The sequence below is a fragment of the Rattus norvegicus genome, chromosome 13, assembly GCF_021556685.1.
Source record: "Rattus norvegicus strain SHRSP/BbbUtx chromosome 13, alternate assembly SHRSP_T2T, whole genome shotgun sequence".
NCBI classification, from domain to species: Eukaryota; Metazoa; Chordata; class Mammalia; order Rodentia; family Muridae; genus Rattus; species Rattus norvegicus.
In genome coordinates, this window is record NC_141546.1 from 41,380,582 (window position 1) to 41,399,974 (window position 19,393).

The 19,393-nt window shown below is 47.8% G+C and overlaps 1 protein-coding gene and 1 non-coding gene across 5 annotated transcripts in view; both read left to right on the top strand.

Annotated features, from left to right (window-relative positions):
* Mgat5 (alpha-1,6-mannosylglycoprotein 6-beta-N-acetylglucosaminyltransferase) overlaps positions 1-19,393 on the top strand; it is a 288,591-nt gene that overhangs the window by 157,751 nt on the left and 111,447 nt on the right. For all 4 annotated transcript variants that reach the window (XM_087581590.1, NM_023095.1, XM_087581591.1 and 1 more), the window contains 2 exon segments: positions 6,037-6,113; positions 7,258-7,347. In XM_087581590.1, coding sequence (XP_087437716.1) covers positions 6,037-6,113; positions 7,258-7,347 — 167 coding nt within the window.
* Positions 17,195-17,303, top strand: LOC120096388 (small nucleolar RNA U6-53/MBII-28). The gene has a single exon (XR_015636440.1). It is a non-coding gene; the product is annotated as a small nucleolar RNA U6-53/MBII-28 (small nucleolar RNA).

Genomic DNA, 19,393 nt, shown 5'->3' on the forward strand with positions numbered 1-19,393 from the left:
GCATTGACAAGAAAATACTAATAGGTACAGGTATGGAGTATATCTTTCTACCTTTTTACTTAACGAAACTCCAAGTCCTGAACATCTTGGACAGTTTGATAAGGAGTCAGAGATGTATGCACTGGTTTGCTCATGCCCGTTCTAGAAGAAAAAACCGAGCAAATGTTATTCGAGCGGCTGAAAAAAATGTACATGTGCACATTTACGGTACTGTCACGGTTTCACAGGACAGCAACATGCAGCACCGCTTCCTCCAGGAAACTACCTGAGAGAATGCAGGCTCCAATGCAGGCTCCAACAGGTTCTCGCCTTACCTCATCTGCTGCAACAGGAGCGCAGTCAATCAAAATCGCCTAAGGCGCAACCCAAGGATGCCGCCATCACCCCGGATCGTTAAGCCTTTCCACCTACGTCCTGGTCTCAGATTTTCAGAATTGACAGCGAGAATGTCTCAAAATATGTCAGCCTTTACCTTACTGTTTAAAGATTATGTAGGGAAGCTGCTTTTTGGGGGACTATATAGCGCAACCCTTTTTAAAAAAGGTTTTTGAGATATAAAGCTGGTCTTCTCCCAATTTATGATAGTGACTGCCTTACCCACTTACTGTAACTGGATACCTGTGTGGGATAGTTTGCGTTCTTTCTGCTGTTGCCTAAAATACTGAAGAACATTTTGTTGCAGGGAAAATGATACCGGGAACTAAGTTGATCCTTACAGAAAGTGCCATTTCCATAGAGATGAGTGCATGCAGATTTATGCAGGACCCTGATTATCCACATCATATACAACTCCACCTTCCCTCCCAGCCTCAGAAATGGAAATGCATGCACACAAGTTGGTGCTGTGGTGCTGTTATACTCACTTAAAATAGCCAGGCTTTTCTCGTTGTATAAATCGAAAGTACTGTGATCTCAGTGTCCTTTCCCCACTACCCACAGGCATGGTGACATAGAACTGACGAGGGGTGACAAGACAGCACAAAGGCCATCCTGTGTGTTGGTAGGATGGACACAATGCAGCAAGAGTACTGATGGGGTGAGAACCTGCGTGCAGCGGTCCACAATGAGTATCCCAGGGTCTGCTGTCATGGTTGCTCTGAGGTTCAGTGAGATCCCGTGTTATAGTTGCCAGTCTCAGTACCTGGCCCAGGAAGGGTGACTAGGTCCCTAGAAAGCTTTGCAACGATTGTTGAGTGAGGAGAGAGGTTCCCAAGGGGTTGGTGCATAGGCCAGTGGTTTGGATGGGAATCATCTCCCATACTCTGTGTTTCAGTGGTTAATCCTGAGATTACCCAGCTGGTGGCTCTGTTTGGGATGGTTATAAAACCGTTAGGAAGAGAAGGAAGAGCAGCTGCAGAAGTGTCCTTAGGGTTGTGAGGGGAGGGCCTTTTAAAGGTCTACATCCCTGGCACCACTTCCCGTTCTCTCTCTACTTCTTGTCTGAGGATGCAGTGTGGCCAGCCACCCTCCTGCTCCTGATACTACACCTTCCTCACCAGGCTGGATTCCATCCCTTTCCATAGATAACTGGGAATTCACTCATTGTATAGCCAAGGATAACCCTAAACTTCTGACCCTTTTGCATGTGTCTCCCCCATATTGAGACTACAGATGTGTAACTGCACCCACTTTACGGGGATTCGAGGGCTTCGTGCATGCTGGGCAAGCACTCTACCAGCTGAGCTACCAACTTCAGAACAGTTTATGTTGGCTCTAAAATTCTGTTCAACTGTAAAGATCTTATGTGGTAGTTTTCTTTCGGAGTACAGTACATTCTTATCCTTAATGTGATTTTATCTCTAACACCCAAAATAAAATGGTCAGAGGTTTGTTTGGGGTTTTTTTTTCCTACTCAGTGAATATCTGTTGCTTCCCCAAACCTCATTAACCTATGGCAACTTTCCCATCCCTTGCAGGGGTAATCCAGACTTGAGTTCTGAGCCTGGAGCTCCGACCCTTTGGCCTGCAGCACCCACTCAGCTGCCCTGTCATAGTTCTTCCCATGCTGCCCCTTGTCTGAGGCTTTCTCTCATTATCCACCCTCTCCACCCTCTTAGACCCAGAGGTTTGGCTGCTCGTCTTCACTCGCAGGTCTGGGATCATCTTCAGTGAAGCTCTCTGGTTTTGGAGCACACATCAAGCCACCTTCCCGTTCTCTGGCCTGCCCCTCTTCTGCAGTGTCCCTCACCTGATTTCCCTGCTGACTAACGCTTAGAAGTGTAGTGAGGCAGATAATCCTGCAGGAAGCTAAGAACAGAGAACATGACGAAAGGAAGAATAAATAGTCAGTGATGGTTTGACTAAATGGATTTTTGGAAGTTTTTTTGTTTATGTAGGTACGTGTTCTGTGCATGCGTGTGTGTATGTGTTTTCACATGTGTGTCAGCATACACGCATGTGTGTGCATGCTTGAGGCATGAGATTGATGCCAAATGTCGCTCTCCAATTTGTGGTTTGAGGCAGAGCCTCTCTCTTTAAGCCAGTTGAGGCCAGCAGTTTGGCTACTGTAGCTAACCAGCATGCTCTGGGAATCCCCCGTCTCCTCTGCCTTCACAGCACTGGCATTAGAGGAGGCTGCCGCACCTGTCTGCCATTTACGTGGGTGCCGGGGACCTGAACTCTGGTCCTCACCCTTGTGCAGCAACTGCTTTGCATGGTGAGCCGTCTCTCCAGCCCGTGTGTGGCAGTGTGTTTTCATGTAATCTGCAGTAGAGTTCTACAGTATTCGCACATGGGTAATGCCCTAGCTTCCAGTTCTTACTTAGCAATCAAGGGGGCCAGTGAAGGCGCCTTTCTAAGCAGAATAACATTAGGTAAGTTTACCCTTCACACTCACTGCTTCCTATACGGAGCATGAACGAAGTGATCATGATATGTGCCTGTGAACACCTAGACACACTTGGGTGGAAATAATCCTGACCTAGAAGGAAAATCTGTGCCGGAGAGATGACTCAGTGCACTTGCCACAGAATCATGGGGACCCCAGTTCACTCCCCAGAAACCACGTTTATCTGGGGCACAGTAGTGCATGCCTCTAATGCCAATGTCCCTGCAGCAAGATTAGGGGTGGAAACAGAGTCCCCAGAAACTCAAGAACCAGCTAGTCTCGCATTATGCAGCCGTGGATGAGGGACCTGTTTCCAACAAGACACAGGAGTAATGACAGCTGGGGTTGTCCTCTGACCTCTACACACCATGCTCAGTGTGTAAATATTCACACTCACACACATATACATATCCCAAAGGAAGTAGCCTTCCGGTAGAGATTCATGGTGCCTTACACAGAGAAAGAGTTTAATGAGTTTGCATTTGTTTCTTCATTGAACTAAGGATCTTTTTCATCTCTCGAGACTGTACTTGCGGGAATCGGGAAAAGCAGAGGGTCAGCAGATATGTTTGTGGGAAGTGTCCTGTAAAGTGTGAGGCAGATGACGTTTCCAGCTCTTGAAACTGAAATCCAGAAAAACCAATAAAATACAAAACTCACTTTTCAAAGGGCTATAGAGGTTGATAGATGCCATTTGCAAAGAATTAAGTTGGTCTCACAAATCCACCATGCTTTTCTCTCACTGGGGTTCTACATTTCAGACAGATACAGAACGCCCGCCATTTGTGTGTGTGTGTGTGTGTGTGTGTGTGTGTGTGTGTGTGTGTGTGTGTGTGTGTGTGTATGTGTAAATAGGAGGACCAACAAGAAAAGTAAAGGGTGATGGAGTGTGAGGGGGTGTAAGCAGCCCGCAATACTCGAATGAGAGCTTAAGTAAATAATAAAAATAACATCGTTTCAAAAAATGGAAACTCTGATTTTGGATCACTTTGGATTTGGGATATTCTGTTGGGGATTTACAACCTAATGTCAAGCCTATGCACATATAAAGAAGTGTGAAGTCTGAAGCAGGGATTTCAAGCATCTCTAACAAGGGACACTCAAACTGTGCGTCCCCCGAGAGGCTGCAAGTAGATCCTGTGGCTTAGCTGCAACTCGGCTTCTCTGCCCCTTGGTGAGCAGGGAGCTTCCTTGTGACCTGGAGAGCTTCTGTCTGGAGCATGCGCTGTGCCGGTCGATTAGTCCGCTTCAGCTTCCCACAAACCTAGACACTTCTGGGAAGAGAGAATTGAGGAAAAGCCTCCATAAGAGTGGCTTGTCGGAACACCTATGGGCTATGGTCTTAATTAATGATGGATGTGGGCGGGGTCACCCCGGGAAGGTGGTCCTGGGTGGTTATAAGAAAGCAGCCAGAGCAAGTCATGAGGGCCAAGCCAGTAAGTGGTGTTCATTTGTGCTTCTCTTTCAGCTCCTTCCTCCAGGCTCCTGCCCAGCTTGGGTTCCAGCCTTGGCTTCCTTCAGTTGATGGGCTGTGAGCCAAGTTTGGTTTTGGTCATGTTGTTTTTATCACGGCAACATAAAAGTAACTAAAACGTCTGTCAGGGACCGAGTTGTTGAAATTCACTTTTATCCACAGTGTGAAACAGGCCTAGACAAAGATTGTCCAAGTAGAGAATGAGTTGCATCGGGTCATTTCTAATGGGAGATGGTCTTTCACCTTGGCCAGTCCCCTCTGATTTACTCCTATTGGTTCTTAGAGCCAAGCTGGCCGAGGAAAACGCCTGCAAGAGCTGTATCTCCAGGCCAAACATAGAGATTGCTGGCTTCTGGTTGGTGCCGAGTACTGGGCCAGTGGCTGAGCTTGCATGGACTCACTCTGCAGGGGCCATCTGATAAGATGGCCACGTGTTCCTATCAGGTGTACAAGGAGAAACGCTGCCTTGTTGTACATACAAAGCAGTTGCTGGAGACCCTTTATCTTTTGAGAGGAAATGCGTGTGAGGTACCAGGGGGCAGAGCGCTGCCCTCCCTCCTGAAGATGCTTATCCTGGCTGTTGGCAGCAGGGCTAGACAGGAAGATTTGGCTCAGTTTCCAGTGGGAGGACAGATGGCCATAGTTCCCCAAGTTTAGGGGTGGGGATTATAAGCTCACTTTTGTCTGTTCTTCCCACGGCCCCGTTAAAACCGTCATGGGAAGATAACTAGGTACCTTTAACCTTTCAGATGCCATTCAGTTCTAAATAAATAAAAGTCAAGGTGATTGGGTTCTTAAAAATGAACCTTTGCAGAATCTGGGAGGTGATCATGGTGAAATGCTTACAGTGATCTGTCTGGTTGCCTACAGTGTTAGGAAGCCACGTGTGTTGGTACACACTTGTGATCCCAGCACTGGGGAAGTAGAGGCAGGAAGAACCCTGGGACTTGCTCGACAGTCGATAAAGGTCACCTACTCCCCTAGCCTACGTGGCGAGTTCCAGGTCAATGAGAGACCATATCTCAAAAGAATAAAACAAACACCCAAGCTGTGGCATGTTCCTGAGGAATGACACGTGAGATTGTCTACTGGCCTCCCCTGCATGCACATGTGTGCCCTCGTATACATGAACACAAGCAGATGGGGGGAATGAGAAAGAATGTCTGTTATAGATGCTGATATACCTTTCTTTTTAAGGACTATTAAGATCCCAGCCAATCTCCTTGTTGATGGCATACCCCTGTCTCAGTTAGGGTTTGCATTGCTGTTAAGAGGCACCATGACCATGGCAACTCTTATAAAGGTCAGCATTTAACTGGGGCTGGCCTACAGTCCATTATCATTGTAGTAGGAACCGTGGTGGCATCCAGGCAGATGTGGTGCTGAGGTAGCTGAGAGTTCTACATCTGGATCTGCAGGCAGCAGAAGCAATGAGCCCCTGGGCCTGGCTTGAGCATCTGAAACCTCAGAGCCCACACCCCGTGACGCACTTCCTCCAACAAGGCCATACCTCCAAGAATGCCGCTCCCTGTGAGTCCACGGGGGCCATTTCCATTCATACTACCACTCCCCTGACTCCCAGCAGCAGCATGCTGCTGTGACAGCAGCCATGCCTGTAGCTGGAGGGGCTATGGAGACCTCTCTATTTCAGTTTGTCCTTCAGCCTATGTGGACTGTGATGTTGGGCTTCTGTACTATGGTTCTCATGGTTTCTTTTGTTTCCTGTTCTTTACAGATATCATTAATGGAGTTCAAGAAAAATGTGTATTGCCTCCTATGGATGGCTACCCCCACTGCGAGGGGAAAATCAAGGTAAAGCAGAGCTTACGTCTGCTCATCCCAACCCTCCATCTCTGAGCCCTGAAGCAAATCCTTTCCAGGGTGTTTCTATCCTAAGCGTGGTGGCCCTTCTCTGCCACTCCCATGGGGTGCAGGTCAGCAGTGGCTGTCACCAGTCAGACTGAGGACCTGGACCACTTCTTGTGTCCCCTCTGTCTTTCCCAGCCCTTCATCTCCAGGTGACCCTTCAAGTCCCAATACCAAAGGGGCTTAGTTAGAATTCTTGCTTCTCCCTGAGTCCCCAGAGTCCTGGTCCATGTCCCGATTATGACATACATGGGATTATCTGCATAAGCAAATGAGTGCCCAGAGACACTTGGGCCACCCATGCTTGACTCTGTGCATTCCCACTGGTGATTAACCCCAAGTCTCCTGGATGCTGGGCAAGTGCTCCGTACTGAGCTGCAGCCTGGCGTATTATATGTAATCTGTGAACATGTATGTGCGTGTAGGTATGGAGGCCAGAGGACAGCCTGTGTCATTCCTTGGGTGTCATCCAGCTTTCCCTTGAGACAGGATCTCTCACTAGCCTAGAGCTCATCCAGTAGGCTGGCCTGCCTGTTCCCAGTGCACACCTGGACTCCTGACCTTTTCTTGTTTTGTCTTATGTTGTTTTGAGAAAAATAAATTACATTTCTTTGGCCTGCTCCTGGAAACCACTTCTGACCAGTGGTGTTCAGAGAAAGATTATCATTCAAGTGTTCCTGTAAAGAATGGTGAGAACCTTCCTGGGAACATCTCTTGCTGTTCTTTGGGGACAGCTGTAAGTGCCCATTGACACTTTTGTGCTGTTTGGCCCGAGCTCTGCACTGCAGGCCCTGTGCTGTGGCTGTGGAACCTCCTAAGGGTATTGAAGAGAAGGGGCCCTGTGGTCCTGCTGGCTCTCCCGCCCTTTACCTCCACTGTTCTCTGTTTACACGGAGCTGCTCTGCTCTGCTCTGGCAAACACCAGCAACTCTCCAGGAGTCGAGCATCTGGTCACCTGGCCCTCAGCTCAGGAACCTTTGGCTCTGCTCAACCTATGGGCCTGCACTTGAGTCACCCGCCCCACTGTGTCCTTTGTCCCCTCTCCCTCCTCCACCGTCTCCTCAGCCATATCCTCTCCTCTTCGTTTCAGTGGATGAAAGACATGTGGCGGTCAGACCCCTGCTACGCAGACTATGGAGTGGACGGGACCTCCTGCTCCTTTTTTATTTACCTCAGTGAGGTGAGTCTTTCCGAGGACCTGTGCCTACATCTACACTGAGACTCTTTTGTAACTGAGTCTGGAGTTGGAGAAGCTGAAAAAGAAGGGCCAGCGACTGCCTTCATTTTCTTCCTGACTCCCTCCTGAACATCTGTCTATCTTCCCATAAAGGAAGAACAGCCTGGATTCACTGTTTCGTTTGCTTTAATTTCCTATTTCAGTAAAATACAGACTGCAGGACTTTCTGTCTTCACCAGTTTTTTTAAATTTAGTTTTCTTTTGTAAACTTTTAAAACTTTTATTTATTTAGTATAGGCATGCATGTACAGGGACTGTGGCACACAGGTGAAGGGCAAAGGACAACTTATGGGATCCTCTCCTTCCCCCTGTGGGTCCCAAGCACATTCAGGTCCTCAGGCTTGGTGGCAGTCACCTTTACCCCAAGCCATTGTGCCAGCCCTTCCCTTGCAAACAAATCATCGAATACCTTCAGCTCCACCACGTTGTGGGTCCAGACTGAGAAAACAGGCCTGCTTGGCACATAGTCCACAGAGCGTTCAGCTCAGGGAGGAAAACACTGGGTACACAAGACTGAAAGCACACTACAAGAATCTTTTTCAAGTCTTTCCCAAGTTCTCACAAAGGCATGCTACCTTCTAGTTTGGGGACAGTGGCCGTCTTAATGAGCCTGAGGTTAGGACCCATTGTTTTGATTTGTGTTTCTCTTGTGGTGAGCAGTAGTAGGCCGCTCCGCCCCGCCCCCTCTCCCCAACTGTTGGCTGCCACCCATGCTCTTATGGACCAGGTTACCTCCTGTCATTTTTTTTCTTTATTCTTTTCTCTCTGATTTTCCTTTTCATTTGTGTTTGTACATTTACAACGCAGGTCTTTCTAAGGCCACGCAGCACTTAACAGACCCCATGGGTCCCTGGCTCAGGTGACTTCTAGCTCTCCTTTGGATAGAATGCTTGTCTGGCATACACCAAACCCAGAATTTCATTGCCTAAACTGGGCATAGTGGCACACAGCTATCTTCCTAATAATTGGGAGGAAGGTCAGAAGTTGAGGCTATCCTTGGCTACATAGTAAGTTGGAGGAAAGCCTGAGATACATGAGACCTGTTTCCAAAAGAGGAAGAAGAGGAGGAGGAAGAAAAGGAGGAGGAGGAAGAAGAGGAGGAGGAGGAGGAGGAGTTGAAAGGTTATAATATTTAGCTACAGAGGAAGAACCTAGTAGGGACTTAGAAGCTAGCTGTGCCTTCTCCTCTGGACCAGACAGCCTGAGGGCCTAGGTAGGTAGGTGCTGGGCAGCCTTGGCTGGGCCTTACCACCATTTCTTTCGTTATTCCGCCCCACGGTAACAGCCCCTTAGTGATGCCCTTTCGAATATCTCCGTTTTTTTCAGGCTGAATTAAATGTTCTTGCTGTCGTTTTCCTTGTGCAGCCTCTCTTTTCTGTACCGTAAACTGACTAGCACGTCTTACTTGGATGACCAAGCCTAAGTTACCATCACTATAAGGCACGTGGCCCCTCTCCTACGTCCATGTTCTCTCTGTGCCATCGCTAACACTGATCGTCAAGTCGACACAACCTGGCATCCTGGTAAACCTCTGGGAGTGTCTGTGAGGGAGCTTGCAGTTGGGTGAATTGAGATGGAGGACCCCCCACCACCCCCTCTGATGCAATGTGTCACGGTGCTCCTAGCTCGGTGGACTGCACCCTTAAACTCTGAATCCAAGTAAACTATTTGTAAGGCATTTTGTTACAGAGTAACTAACAAGTTAGTCCACTTTCTTCATTACATCATAGTCAGCCCCCACAACCCTCAGCGCTGCACTTGGCTTCCAAGGTTCTACCAGTGAGGCAACTACATACCTTTTCTTTGGCAAGTTTGTTCCCTGGGAATCAGGGGAATCCCAGCACCGATGACAATAAAATGCCTTCTAGGAATTGGAAGCACAGATTAACCTGGGTGTTCTGTCCTAGCTCAGGGTAGCCCGGGTTTTCCTCCTCAGCTGCCAAGATGTTGAATTTCCAGCATATGTTTGAGCCTGCCTCTGATTCCTAGGGTCTGCAGCCTTCTCATTTCCTTCTGCAAGCAGAATCAGGCAGTGGGTGACCTTCACCCCAGTGAGAACTCAATTAGAAGTATCTCTCCTGCCCTGAGGGAAAGACTCTTCATCCAGTTTAATTTTGCAAAGTTTCCTTCTCAAATCCCTTCCCTGGAATGGAAAAACCCAAGTCCGGCTGTAGGTCCTGACTGACAGCCACGGCTCATTAGTGGATTTGGGAGGGCTAAGGAGATGAAGGATGTCACATTCTGCCTGGGTTTCCCAGCCTCTTCTCGAGCTCCTGAACCAAAGCTGGGAAGTTATAGTGAAATGAATGGCACGGACATGGTTTATGATAGGTTCGTTTCCTTTGAGACTGCCACCCTAGCCACACTCCCAGTGGAGGGAAGATAGACACTCAGGAGGGGAAAGTATGGGTTTGAGAAGAGTCCACGGGGCTGGAGAGATGGCTCAGCCGTTAAAGGCTAGGCTCACAACCAAAAATATGAGAAGAGTCCACGAGCAGCGCTGGTGCACTGCTCTGTCTAGAGATCGTGGTTTCATGGGCCAGGACTTATTCTCCTCCTGAGGTGCAGTTAGGCTTCAGTAGCCTTGGCATAAGACCAGCTTCTTGCTTCTTATAGTTAGTGGATTCAGCTCAGTGACTGCTTCCTGGCCTCTGTTGTAGTCACTGGGTTGCCGGCATCTACTGAGAGCTCATTTTCTTGTCACTGCACCAAGTGTTCTGTATCTTAAGAGTTTAATGGGAAAAAGAAAGAGATTCAGATGGGAGAGGACGAAAGGACAGGTATAATTAGTCACAAAAACGGGAGGGATGGCTCCTCTTACGACATCTGGGAACCTTGTGGTACCTAACACTGGTTGTCAGCTTGACAGAGTCTAGAAGCACCTAGAAGAGGAGCCACTGGACGTGTCTGTAAGGAAATTTATCACATGGGCTAAGGAGGAAAGGTCTAACTTAAACGTGCTCCCATGGGCTGGGGTCCCAGACTGAGCAAACAGAAGAAAGTGACCTGAGTACCATTGTCCATCTCCCTCTGCTTCCTGGATGTCAGCTCCATGCATTCCCAACAGGATGCACTGTGTCCCCAAACTCTGAGCCAAAATCAACCCTTCCTTAAAGAAGTTAAGTTCTTTTGTCAGGGTTTGTATCAGAGCAAAGTAAGAAATATGGACCTCGTTCTTGCCTTCTTGCTCTCGGTCTATCCTCTCGTCCCCTACACCCCCCTCTTCACGTGCTCATGGCTAGCCTTTACTCCTCTCCCCCCTCTCTCTCTCTCTGTCTGTCTTTTCTTATACTGAAAAAAAGAAATATGGACCTCTTATCACAATCAGGCTCTAAAAGTGACTCTGAAAGGGGCCTAATGTATCATCCCAGACTCAGTGACAGCTTCAGGAGGGATGGTCACTCCTGAAAGGTTCCATTAGCCATTTCTCAATCTCTGTGACCCAGTGTGTTTCCTCTAGTTTTTTCAGTTATAGTTCTGTTCGATTTTAAAAGCATCTGCCTCCCATCAGGAAGGCATGAGGATGCCCAGGTTCACATCAGCATGTCCTTGGAGAGGGAAGGCCTAGCAGACAGAGCATGCTCAGTAGACACAGGCGGCATATTCATGAGTGTTCACGTTATCCTTAATGCGAGGACACTCTGGATGGGCTCGCTGTTCTGTCTTAGAGTTAGAGTCAAGTCGGCCTAATAAGATAATGCGTCTGCTATGACTTCTAGTCACGTAGAATGTGGACTCTTCCTTATTACTGGGTTGGTTGGTGTTTTGTTTTGTTTTGTTTTGTTCCAGGGGTTGTGGGTAGGGTGTTCAGTTGAAAGCCATATATCTTCCCTCACAGCCATCTTCCTTACTTTTTAAACAGGGTCCCACTAAGTCTGGAACTCAGCTATTAGGCTAAACTTTCTGGCCAGTGGGCCCCAGGGATCCCTGATTTGCACCTCCTCAGTGCTAGGGTTACAGGTGTACACCATCACTCTAGCTTCTTTTTTATGTGCTGTAACTTAGAACTTATCCACATGCTTGTGTGGCAAGTAGTAAGCCAACCCCTCATCCCCGTGGCTGCCTTTTTAACTGGTGAGAGCTGTATCTATGTGTGGTGTGCAGCATGGTGTTTGATAAGCACGTGCATTGTGGGATGTCTAAGGCAGCTAACGAGTTTGTATTACTCTATATTCTTTTCACGAGTGTGAAAAACACACTTGCCCTTGACTGCTAGTCTCCATGGGAGGATGTTTCATTGAGCCAGTTATGCGAAATTAATTGAGACTAGTCCCTTAAGTCAGTTCCTTACCTTGTAGTGTTAAAATCCTGGACAAGAGTCTGGAGAGATGACTTAGCGATCAAAATGCTTGCTGCTCTTGTAGAGGGCCTGAGTTTGGTTGCCAGCACCCATGTCAGGCTGATAACAGCAGCTTTTAACTCCAGCTTCAGGGGGTTCCATCCTCTTCTGGCCTCTGTGGGCACCTGCATGTAGGTGCTCTCTCTGTCTCTCTGTTTCTTTCTGTCTCTCTCTCTGTCTCTCTGTCTCTGTGTCTCTCCCTGTCTCTCTCTCTCTCTGTCTCTCTGTCTCTCTCTCACTGTCTGTCTCTCTGTCTCTCCCTCTCTCTATCTCTCTCTGTGTGTCTCTCTGTCTCTCTCTGTCTCTCTCTCTCATACATACACACACACACACACACACACACACAGGGATACATGCGCACGCACACACACAATACAACTAACTGTGTGAGCCTGTTTGTTAGTCTAGGATTTTTTTTTTCCTTTCCTTTGTTGCTGTCTTATAACTTTCCTATTTTGTTGAACTCTAAGACCTGCTTCCTTCCATACCCCACACCAGGTTTCTCTTGAAGTTGGCAAAATGAGAAAGCCACCTTAGTTTGACCTGCTCTGTAAACTCGATCAATAGGTATGTGGGCGCTGGTATTGCATTTCCAGTCTTTATGGAAAGAGCTGGGCTTTTCCATAAAGCCCAGAACAGAGACAGACACTAAGAAGACCTAAAGTAAGTGTCACTTGAGGGTTGGACTGGAACCTTCAGATTCAGGATGTGCCCCTCACCCTTCATTCCCCTCCACCGTTGTCTTAGCATACCCGCTTGCAGTGAGCAACAGGGCTGCCATAATCAGGCTGCCCATTTAAAGCCCCTGACAGTTTTGTGTGTTTGCCCTATATCCTGATCCTGTCTGCCCCACTCTACCCTCCTCTCCCTCTATACACCCCTAACACAACCCTTCTACCTTTGTGTCCTCTCCTTCTGCTTTGTTTTCTTCAGTAATCCACGGAGTCTGATTAGTTCTTGTCTAGGTAACCATAGCTACAGTGGATCCTGTCCACTGTACAATGGCTGTCTCATGTCCAAAAGACCGTATGCCACAGCTCTCCCCCCATCCTCTGCCTCTAACATTCATTCATCCTGGTCCCTTCCCTAATGTTTCTGAGGCTTGTGAGGGAGGGGTTTGTATAGATGGCCATTTAGGGCTGAGCACTCCAGAGACACTCTCAGCACTTCTACCAGTCAAGAGTCTCCACTTTGCTATATTCTGCAGGAAAGAGGCTTCTCTGGTCAGGAATGAGTCATGAATATAACTTTGTGGATGGCAGTTTGACACGTTCATTTAGCAAGACAGTAGAAGTAGTATCCTCTCTTCCTATGACCTCCTTGACCATCAACCACCTTGTAATCTACAGATCCTTTTTAATTGACTCCCCAAAAGTACGGCCTTCTCTGTGTGAGCTGTGACCACTCTCGGCTGCTTATCATCTGCCTGACACCACACCGGCGATACCAGTGTAACAACAGCAGTCAGGGGCTCCCTTTTTTAGGGATGGACTCGTGAGATAACCAGAACATTCCTGGAGTTGTTAGGGCCAATCCTGGGCTCTGGCAGCCCTGGTAAGCTAGGCTTAGTCACTGTCCCCAATATGACAATTAGAGACAAGTAAGAGTGAGAGCTGAGAAAGCTTCTTCAAAGTGGCCATCTTGAAGAGAGGAACAAAGAGGGCCAATGATACCACTCAGTCCGTCTTCAGGGCCCTGTCATAAGGTTGAAATGGAGGGCAAGAGCTGTGCATGACTAAACAGTCCTGGTCAACGTATGGCCCTGCCCACCATCCTTTCCTCAGCTCCAGTCTCTCCTGCAAGATGTTCTACAAGTTGTCAGAAGTATGTGAAATCTCTTTCCAGGAGACAAGCCTTCCCCTCCCCATGACTAGCACCAGGCATCAGCCTTTTCTTGGGCTCCATTGTCTCTGTAGTCAGATAGTGGGGAGAGGGGCACAGATATGTTTGTCTATGTAGTGTCTCCTGCCCCCTCCAGGGTAGATACAAGAAGAGTGAAACATTACTTATGCCAGACGCTGCAGATGCTCAACCACATCTCATCTGCTGGCCATGGCCAAAGGGGATAGAGAGCCAGGCCATCAGCAGCTACACTGCAAGAGCTCGGTCTCCTGGCCTCAGAGTTCCCACACTTAGCGCCCCCTCAGTCCTTCATTTAGAGGGAATACAAACTCGGCTATAAGGCCAACAGCCACTGGCTCTGCATTCTCTCTGTGCTGGAACCCACGTTGGGCGTATAACCCTAATTAGCTGATTTCAGTTGATGCTGTCCATTGCTTGGTTTCCACTACTCCCTCATTTTGATGCCTACCATCCAAACGGGAGAAACCCACCAGGCACCCACGAGCTCATAGCTAGTGAAAGCCAGGTATCACTCAGTATGTGGGTGGCTCAGCTCATCGGGCAGTCTCGCCCTTCCTCACCAGGCAGGTCACTTTGTCCATCAGTTTCTTTGAGCTGTGTTGGCTCTTCCCATTGTAGAGACAAGGCTATGCAGTAATTGATTGCTGCAACTATCCTTGTTTCAGGCGGATTCGTTCAATTCAGCTGTCTGCACCTTTTATGGCCAGTGGCTCTCATAGAACCCGGAGCAAGTTTCTTCACCACCGTCGATGGTACATTGATGGATGATGCTTGTGTATTTGACACCCATGTATCGTTTTCTTCTTATATCACTGTTCTAAAACGTACCAAGCAACATACTTTTTTTTGACTCATTGGTACTATGGTTTCTCTCTCTCTCTCTCTCTCTCTCTCTCTCTCTCTCTCTGTGTGTGTGTGTGTGTGTGTGTGTGTGTGTGTGTGTGTGTAAGGCAGAGGCAGAGGTCAACCTCTGCAGTTCTTCAGGTACTGTCTATTTTGTCATCATTCGCTTACTTGTTTTTTGTTTTCCCGTTCATATATATGGCCACATATGTATGGGCATGCACGTATGCATTTGTATATGGAGGACCAAATTTGAAGCCAGGCATCTATTTTACCGAGGCAGGATCTCTCGCTGAATCCCGAAGTAACTGATTCTAGCTAGTCTGCCTAGCTAGCTTGCCCTGAGGATCTCCTGTCTCTACCTCTCCCAAGTATTGAGATTATAGGTGACTGCCATGCCTCCCGGCTTTTATAGGAGTGAAGGCTTAAACTGGTTATGTAAGCCTTCTACTCACTGCTATCTCCTGAGCCCTCTATATATCCCACTTCTCTCTTGAAACAGACTCTCTCACTGGCCTGGAGCTTACCAAGTACTCCAAGCTGGCTGGCCTGTGAGGCACAGGCATCTGCCTGTCTCTCCACCTCCCCAGCCTTGGGATTACAAGTGCACACCACCATTCCCAGACCCTCATGCTTCACTGGCAAGCATTGTACCAACTGTGCTTTCTCCCCAGCCTTTGTTTGATGTGATTTTTTTTGAACCCTTTCTGTAGCTACCGCAGGTATATTTAGTATGAGATAATCAAATTGCCCAGTGATTTATTGCTAGATCTTAAGATGTTTACAAACTACTACTCCAAATGCCAGTCTGGACAGGTGTGTGTATGTGTGTGTGTGCATGTGTGTGTGACCTTCCTAATGGAACAAAAGAAGCAATTTCATGCCTTACCCATCAATCTGTTTCTTCTGTTTTACGAACAATGGGCATAAAGGTCCCTGCCTTTCGGTTTTCCCTTGGCAATATGTAAAACCAATATTGGTTGAGCATGCTATTAACCTTGAGTTTAAATTCAGCGTACTTAATCCCTTGATTACTGCCAAGATTAATGCCCAACAGGAAAGGTTGGAAGCTTAAATGCTTGTGAATGCAAGCATGAAATGAAATCCTAATCACCCGCACAATGATCAGGATTTATAGCCCGTGTGGGCTGAGGAAGATAACTTGGAAATGGTGTTACAGAGACTAATCTGTCAGAGTGGGCAGTCTTCGAGAATCGACCGTCCAGGCTGCAGGAGGAAAACAGAACAACAGCAAAACTGACTCGTGGGAACGGGTCAAGGCACGCTTTAAACGCTCCTCCAGGCTGTTGCCCGGGTACACCAAAATGTGCCTTGGCCACCGTGTTTAGCTGCGTGAAGTCAGAATTTCTCTTTCCGTAAAGTAAGATTTCCTGGCAGTCAGGGTAGTTAGCTGGCTGAAATGTGTGGTTCAGATATTTTCATTTCCTGCACCCAGACTTCATCTTTAGCCTTTCCTCTCCACGTGTTCATTGCTCTTGCTGCCCAAGTGTTAAGATGCCCTTTGCAAAAGGATTTCTCCAACTTGGGAGAGCCTTGTAGAGATGGCAGATGTCTCCGCCCCTTTCCTATCACTCTCCTCCCAGAATTAGTCTTAACGACATTTCTTTCTTAATGACATTTATGGTGACCATCTTTTCCTGGTCTCCACTTCGAGAAACTCGGGGGGCGGAGAGTGGGGGAGAGCAAGAACAGCCAAACCCCAAACTACTGTGTCACTGTGTCTGTCCTCCTTGGAATACATGGTTGGCTGGGCTCCAGTACAGTTAAATCCTAATTGTTTTATGTTTATTCTCTCTCTCTCTCTCTCTCTCTCTCTCTCTCTCTCTCTCTCTCTCTCCCTCTCTCTCTCTCTCTGTGTGAGTGTGTGTGTGAGTGTGTGTGAGTGTGTGTGAGTGTGTGTGAGTGTGTGTGAGTGTGAGTGTGTGTGAGTGTGTGTGTGAGTGTGTGAGTGTGTGTGAGTGTGTGTGAGTGTGTGTGTGAGTGTGTGAGTGTGTGTGAGTGTGTGAGTGTGTGTGAGTGTGTGAGTGTGTGTGTGAGTGTGTGTGTGAGTGTGTGTGAGTGTGTGTGAGTGTATGTGTGTGAGTGTGTGTGAGTGTGTGTGTGAGTGCGTGTGTGTGAGTGTGCGTGAGTGTGTGTGAGTGCGTGTGTGTGAGTGTGCGTGTGTGTGTGAGTGTGAGTGTGTGTGTGTGAGTGTGTGAGTGAGTGTGTGTGTGTGTGTGTGTGTGTGTGTTCATTAGTGTGCTGTAGAGCATGCGTGGCCATTAGAGGAGAGCTTCAGATGTCCGTTCTCACCCTCCATCTTCATACAGAGTCCCTGTTGCTTTTCTGCCGTGTATAGCAAAGCTCACTGGCCCTCAGACTCTGGGAATGTTCTGCATCGTCTTCCTGTAGAAGTCTAGGATTACAGGCATGAAACCGTCACACGCACTGAGCCATCTTCCAGCCGAACTTTACAGACTTTTCAGTGTTGTCTGATAGTTTGTGTTAATGTGATCAAAACACATTTCACAATTTTTAGAAGGGTCTCATACAGCCAGGCTAGCCTCAACTTTAACTTCTGTATGTAGCTGAGGATGACTGAGAACTTCCCAAGTGCCGGGATTACAGATCTTCACTCTTATATCCGGTTTTAGTGGCACTGGGATGGAACCCATCCCAAGCGCTTCATGAATCCTAGACAAACACCCTGCTAACTGATTATCCCCCATCCCTGCTGTTTCTGTGTCCCAGTGATGAGTCGCCATGCTAATACTGAGCCACCAGCCAGGCTGTTCCTGCCTGGTTTGGGTGCCAGTGAGTTTAACAAAACTTCTCACGTGAAGACCTGAGGGACAACACAAAAAGCAAAACCAGAAACTTCCCTAACTTTGCTTACTTGTCAGTGTGTCCAGCTCTGACTTTTGATGATTCTCTCTCTGCGGCACTGTGATTGTCCCACAGAGTCTGGTCAGGGGGAGTCTATGGATCTATTTTGCCTCGTGGATGACATTTCATACTTCTCCCAGGAGACTTATACTACTTGGCTGTGCTTTCACCGACCCCCTCCTTTACCCTGCCTCTCCTTCACACCCTCTCTCTTCCCACTTGGATTTCTACCTTAAGCTGGGACCTCAGGCGAGCCAGGCCAGTATCCCGATGCCTAGATAAGTTTCTTCTTCTTCTATAAGGTATTAGGTCGAAAACCCAGGATGAATGGCTGAGATCCCTACTGACATCAAAGTCGATGGTGGCCTCCAGGTTCTCCCAGCATCCCTCAGTCCATACCAGTTCAGGGCCCTGCTGGCTAGTGCACCCCAGCTCCTACTCTAAACCTCCCAGCCCAGGGACTGGGCTGGGCTGCCCTTCCCCTAGCTGCTCTTCTCTGAAGAGCCCAGCAGCCACTTTGGTTTCACCAGTCCTTTCACTATTTTTGCCTTTTGGTCTCTTGGTCTCTAGTCTCCTGGCTCTCCCTTCTCCCCTCTCCCCTCTCTCCTCTCCCCTCTCCCCTCTCCCCTCTCCTTTGTCCACACATGGCTCTGCTCAGTCTGTTGGTCATGTCCACTCTGGACTCTCCAAGATTTCTTTACCTCTGACTATGATTTCCCAAGTATCTACAATGCACCTTCTCCACCACAATGAGGAGCAGTGTCCTATCTGTTTCTTTTTCTTCATTCATGAGAATGTCCACTGAGGTGAATTACTGTCATTTCCTATCCAGTCACCCAAAGAATTCCTATAGAAAACCCTGAAATACTTTTATGATACTTACTGCTTACTTACTTACTTACTATTTTGTGTGGGGGCATGGGCATGTGGTGGTCAAGGGACAGTCTCAGGCAGGGGTCACGACTCTCCTTCTACCTTGTGAGACCTGGGGGTTGACCTTTAGCCCCATGCCCCCTCAACTGGACCATCCTCACTGGTCCCAGAAAACTTTTATTTCTCAGTTGGCTACCACAGAAATCTAACACTTCTTAATACTTAAAAGAGGGTTGTTTTTGTTTTGTTTTGTATTTGTTTTCCTTGCATCCTTTTTTCCCCTTATTATCATTAAGAAGTCATCAGTTGAAATACATGTGCTATGTTTGATGCACACTCACTATTTTTTTGACCGAACATTTTATCACTGCTATAGTAAACAGGACTGTTTAGAAAAAGAAATGAGTGCCTGATGCATACATTTACTGAATGAATGGCTCTATCCATAGTATTTTAAGTCCCAGGGTGTACACACCCTTTTATTGACCCTGGTATTTACTGACATTGGTTATTTCTCCTAGCTATAACTTTGTCTTGAAAACCTGCTAAGACTCTGAGATTGAGACACAAAGCGGAGGAATTTTGAGCTTAGCCACAGAGTAGTTCCGCCCAGTATTATTTCGAGAGGGAGAAGAGGAATCAGATTGGGATGAAAGAGGGAATTACAGAACATTCCCAAGGTCATGGAAGACGGTAACCAGGCGACAAAGAACGTCGGAGTGCCTAGTGTCCTGAACTCGGCGACCTCCACCTCTGGCTATTCACATGGATTCAGGCTGGCTGAAGCTAGTTTTGAGTGCGAGGAACACCTAAGGAGAAATGTGGGAGGAAGCACGGCAGTGTGTCTGTGTTATCTGTGTGATCGTCTGCAGAGGAATCCATGTGCCTTCTCTCCTGTGTAACGAAAAGTGACTTTCCTTGAGCACTATCAATCTGGGTTGTAAAACGTCTGTGTCATAAGCCCATTAGAACCCACTCATTCTGAGGCATAGGGAAGACTTGTCACAGCTTCTCTGTGTCATAGCCTAAGCAGGCTCTCAAGGATCACGCCAGCCCCTGGCTTTCCCCTACACATGGCCGGCTGAGTCACATTCTCTGTTTGTAGTGTTCTTGCCTGCCCTGGTAGAGGCCATGATGGGTGCTCTAGACTCCATCCTCACCACTGCCCCATCTGCATCTTGCTTC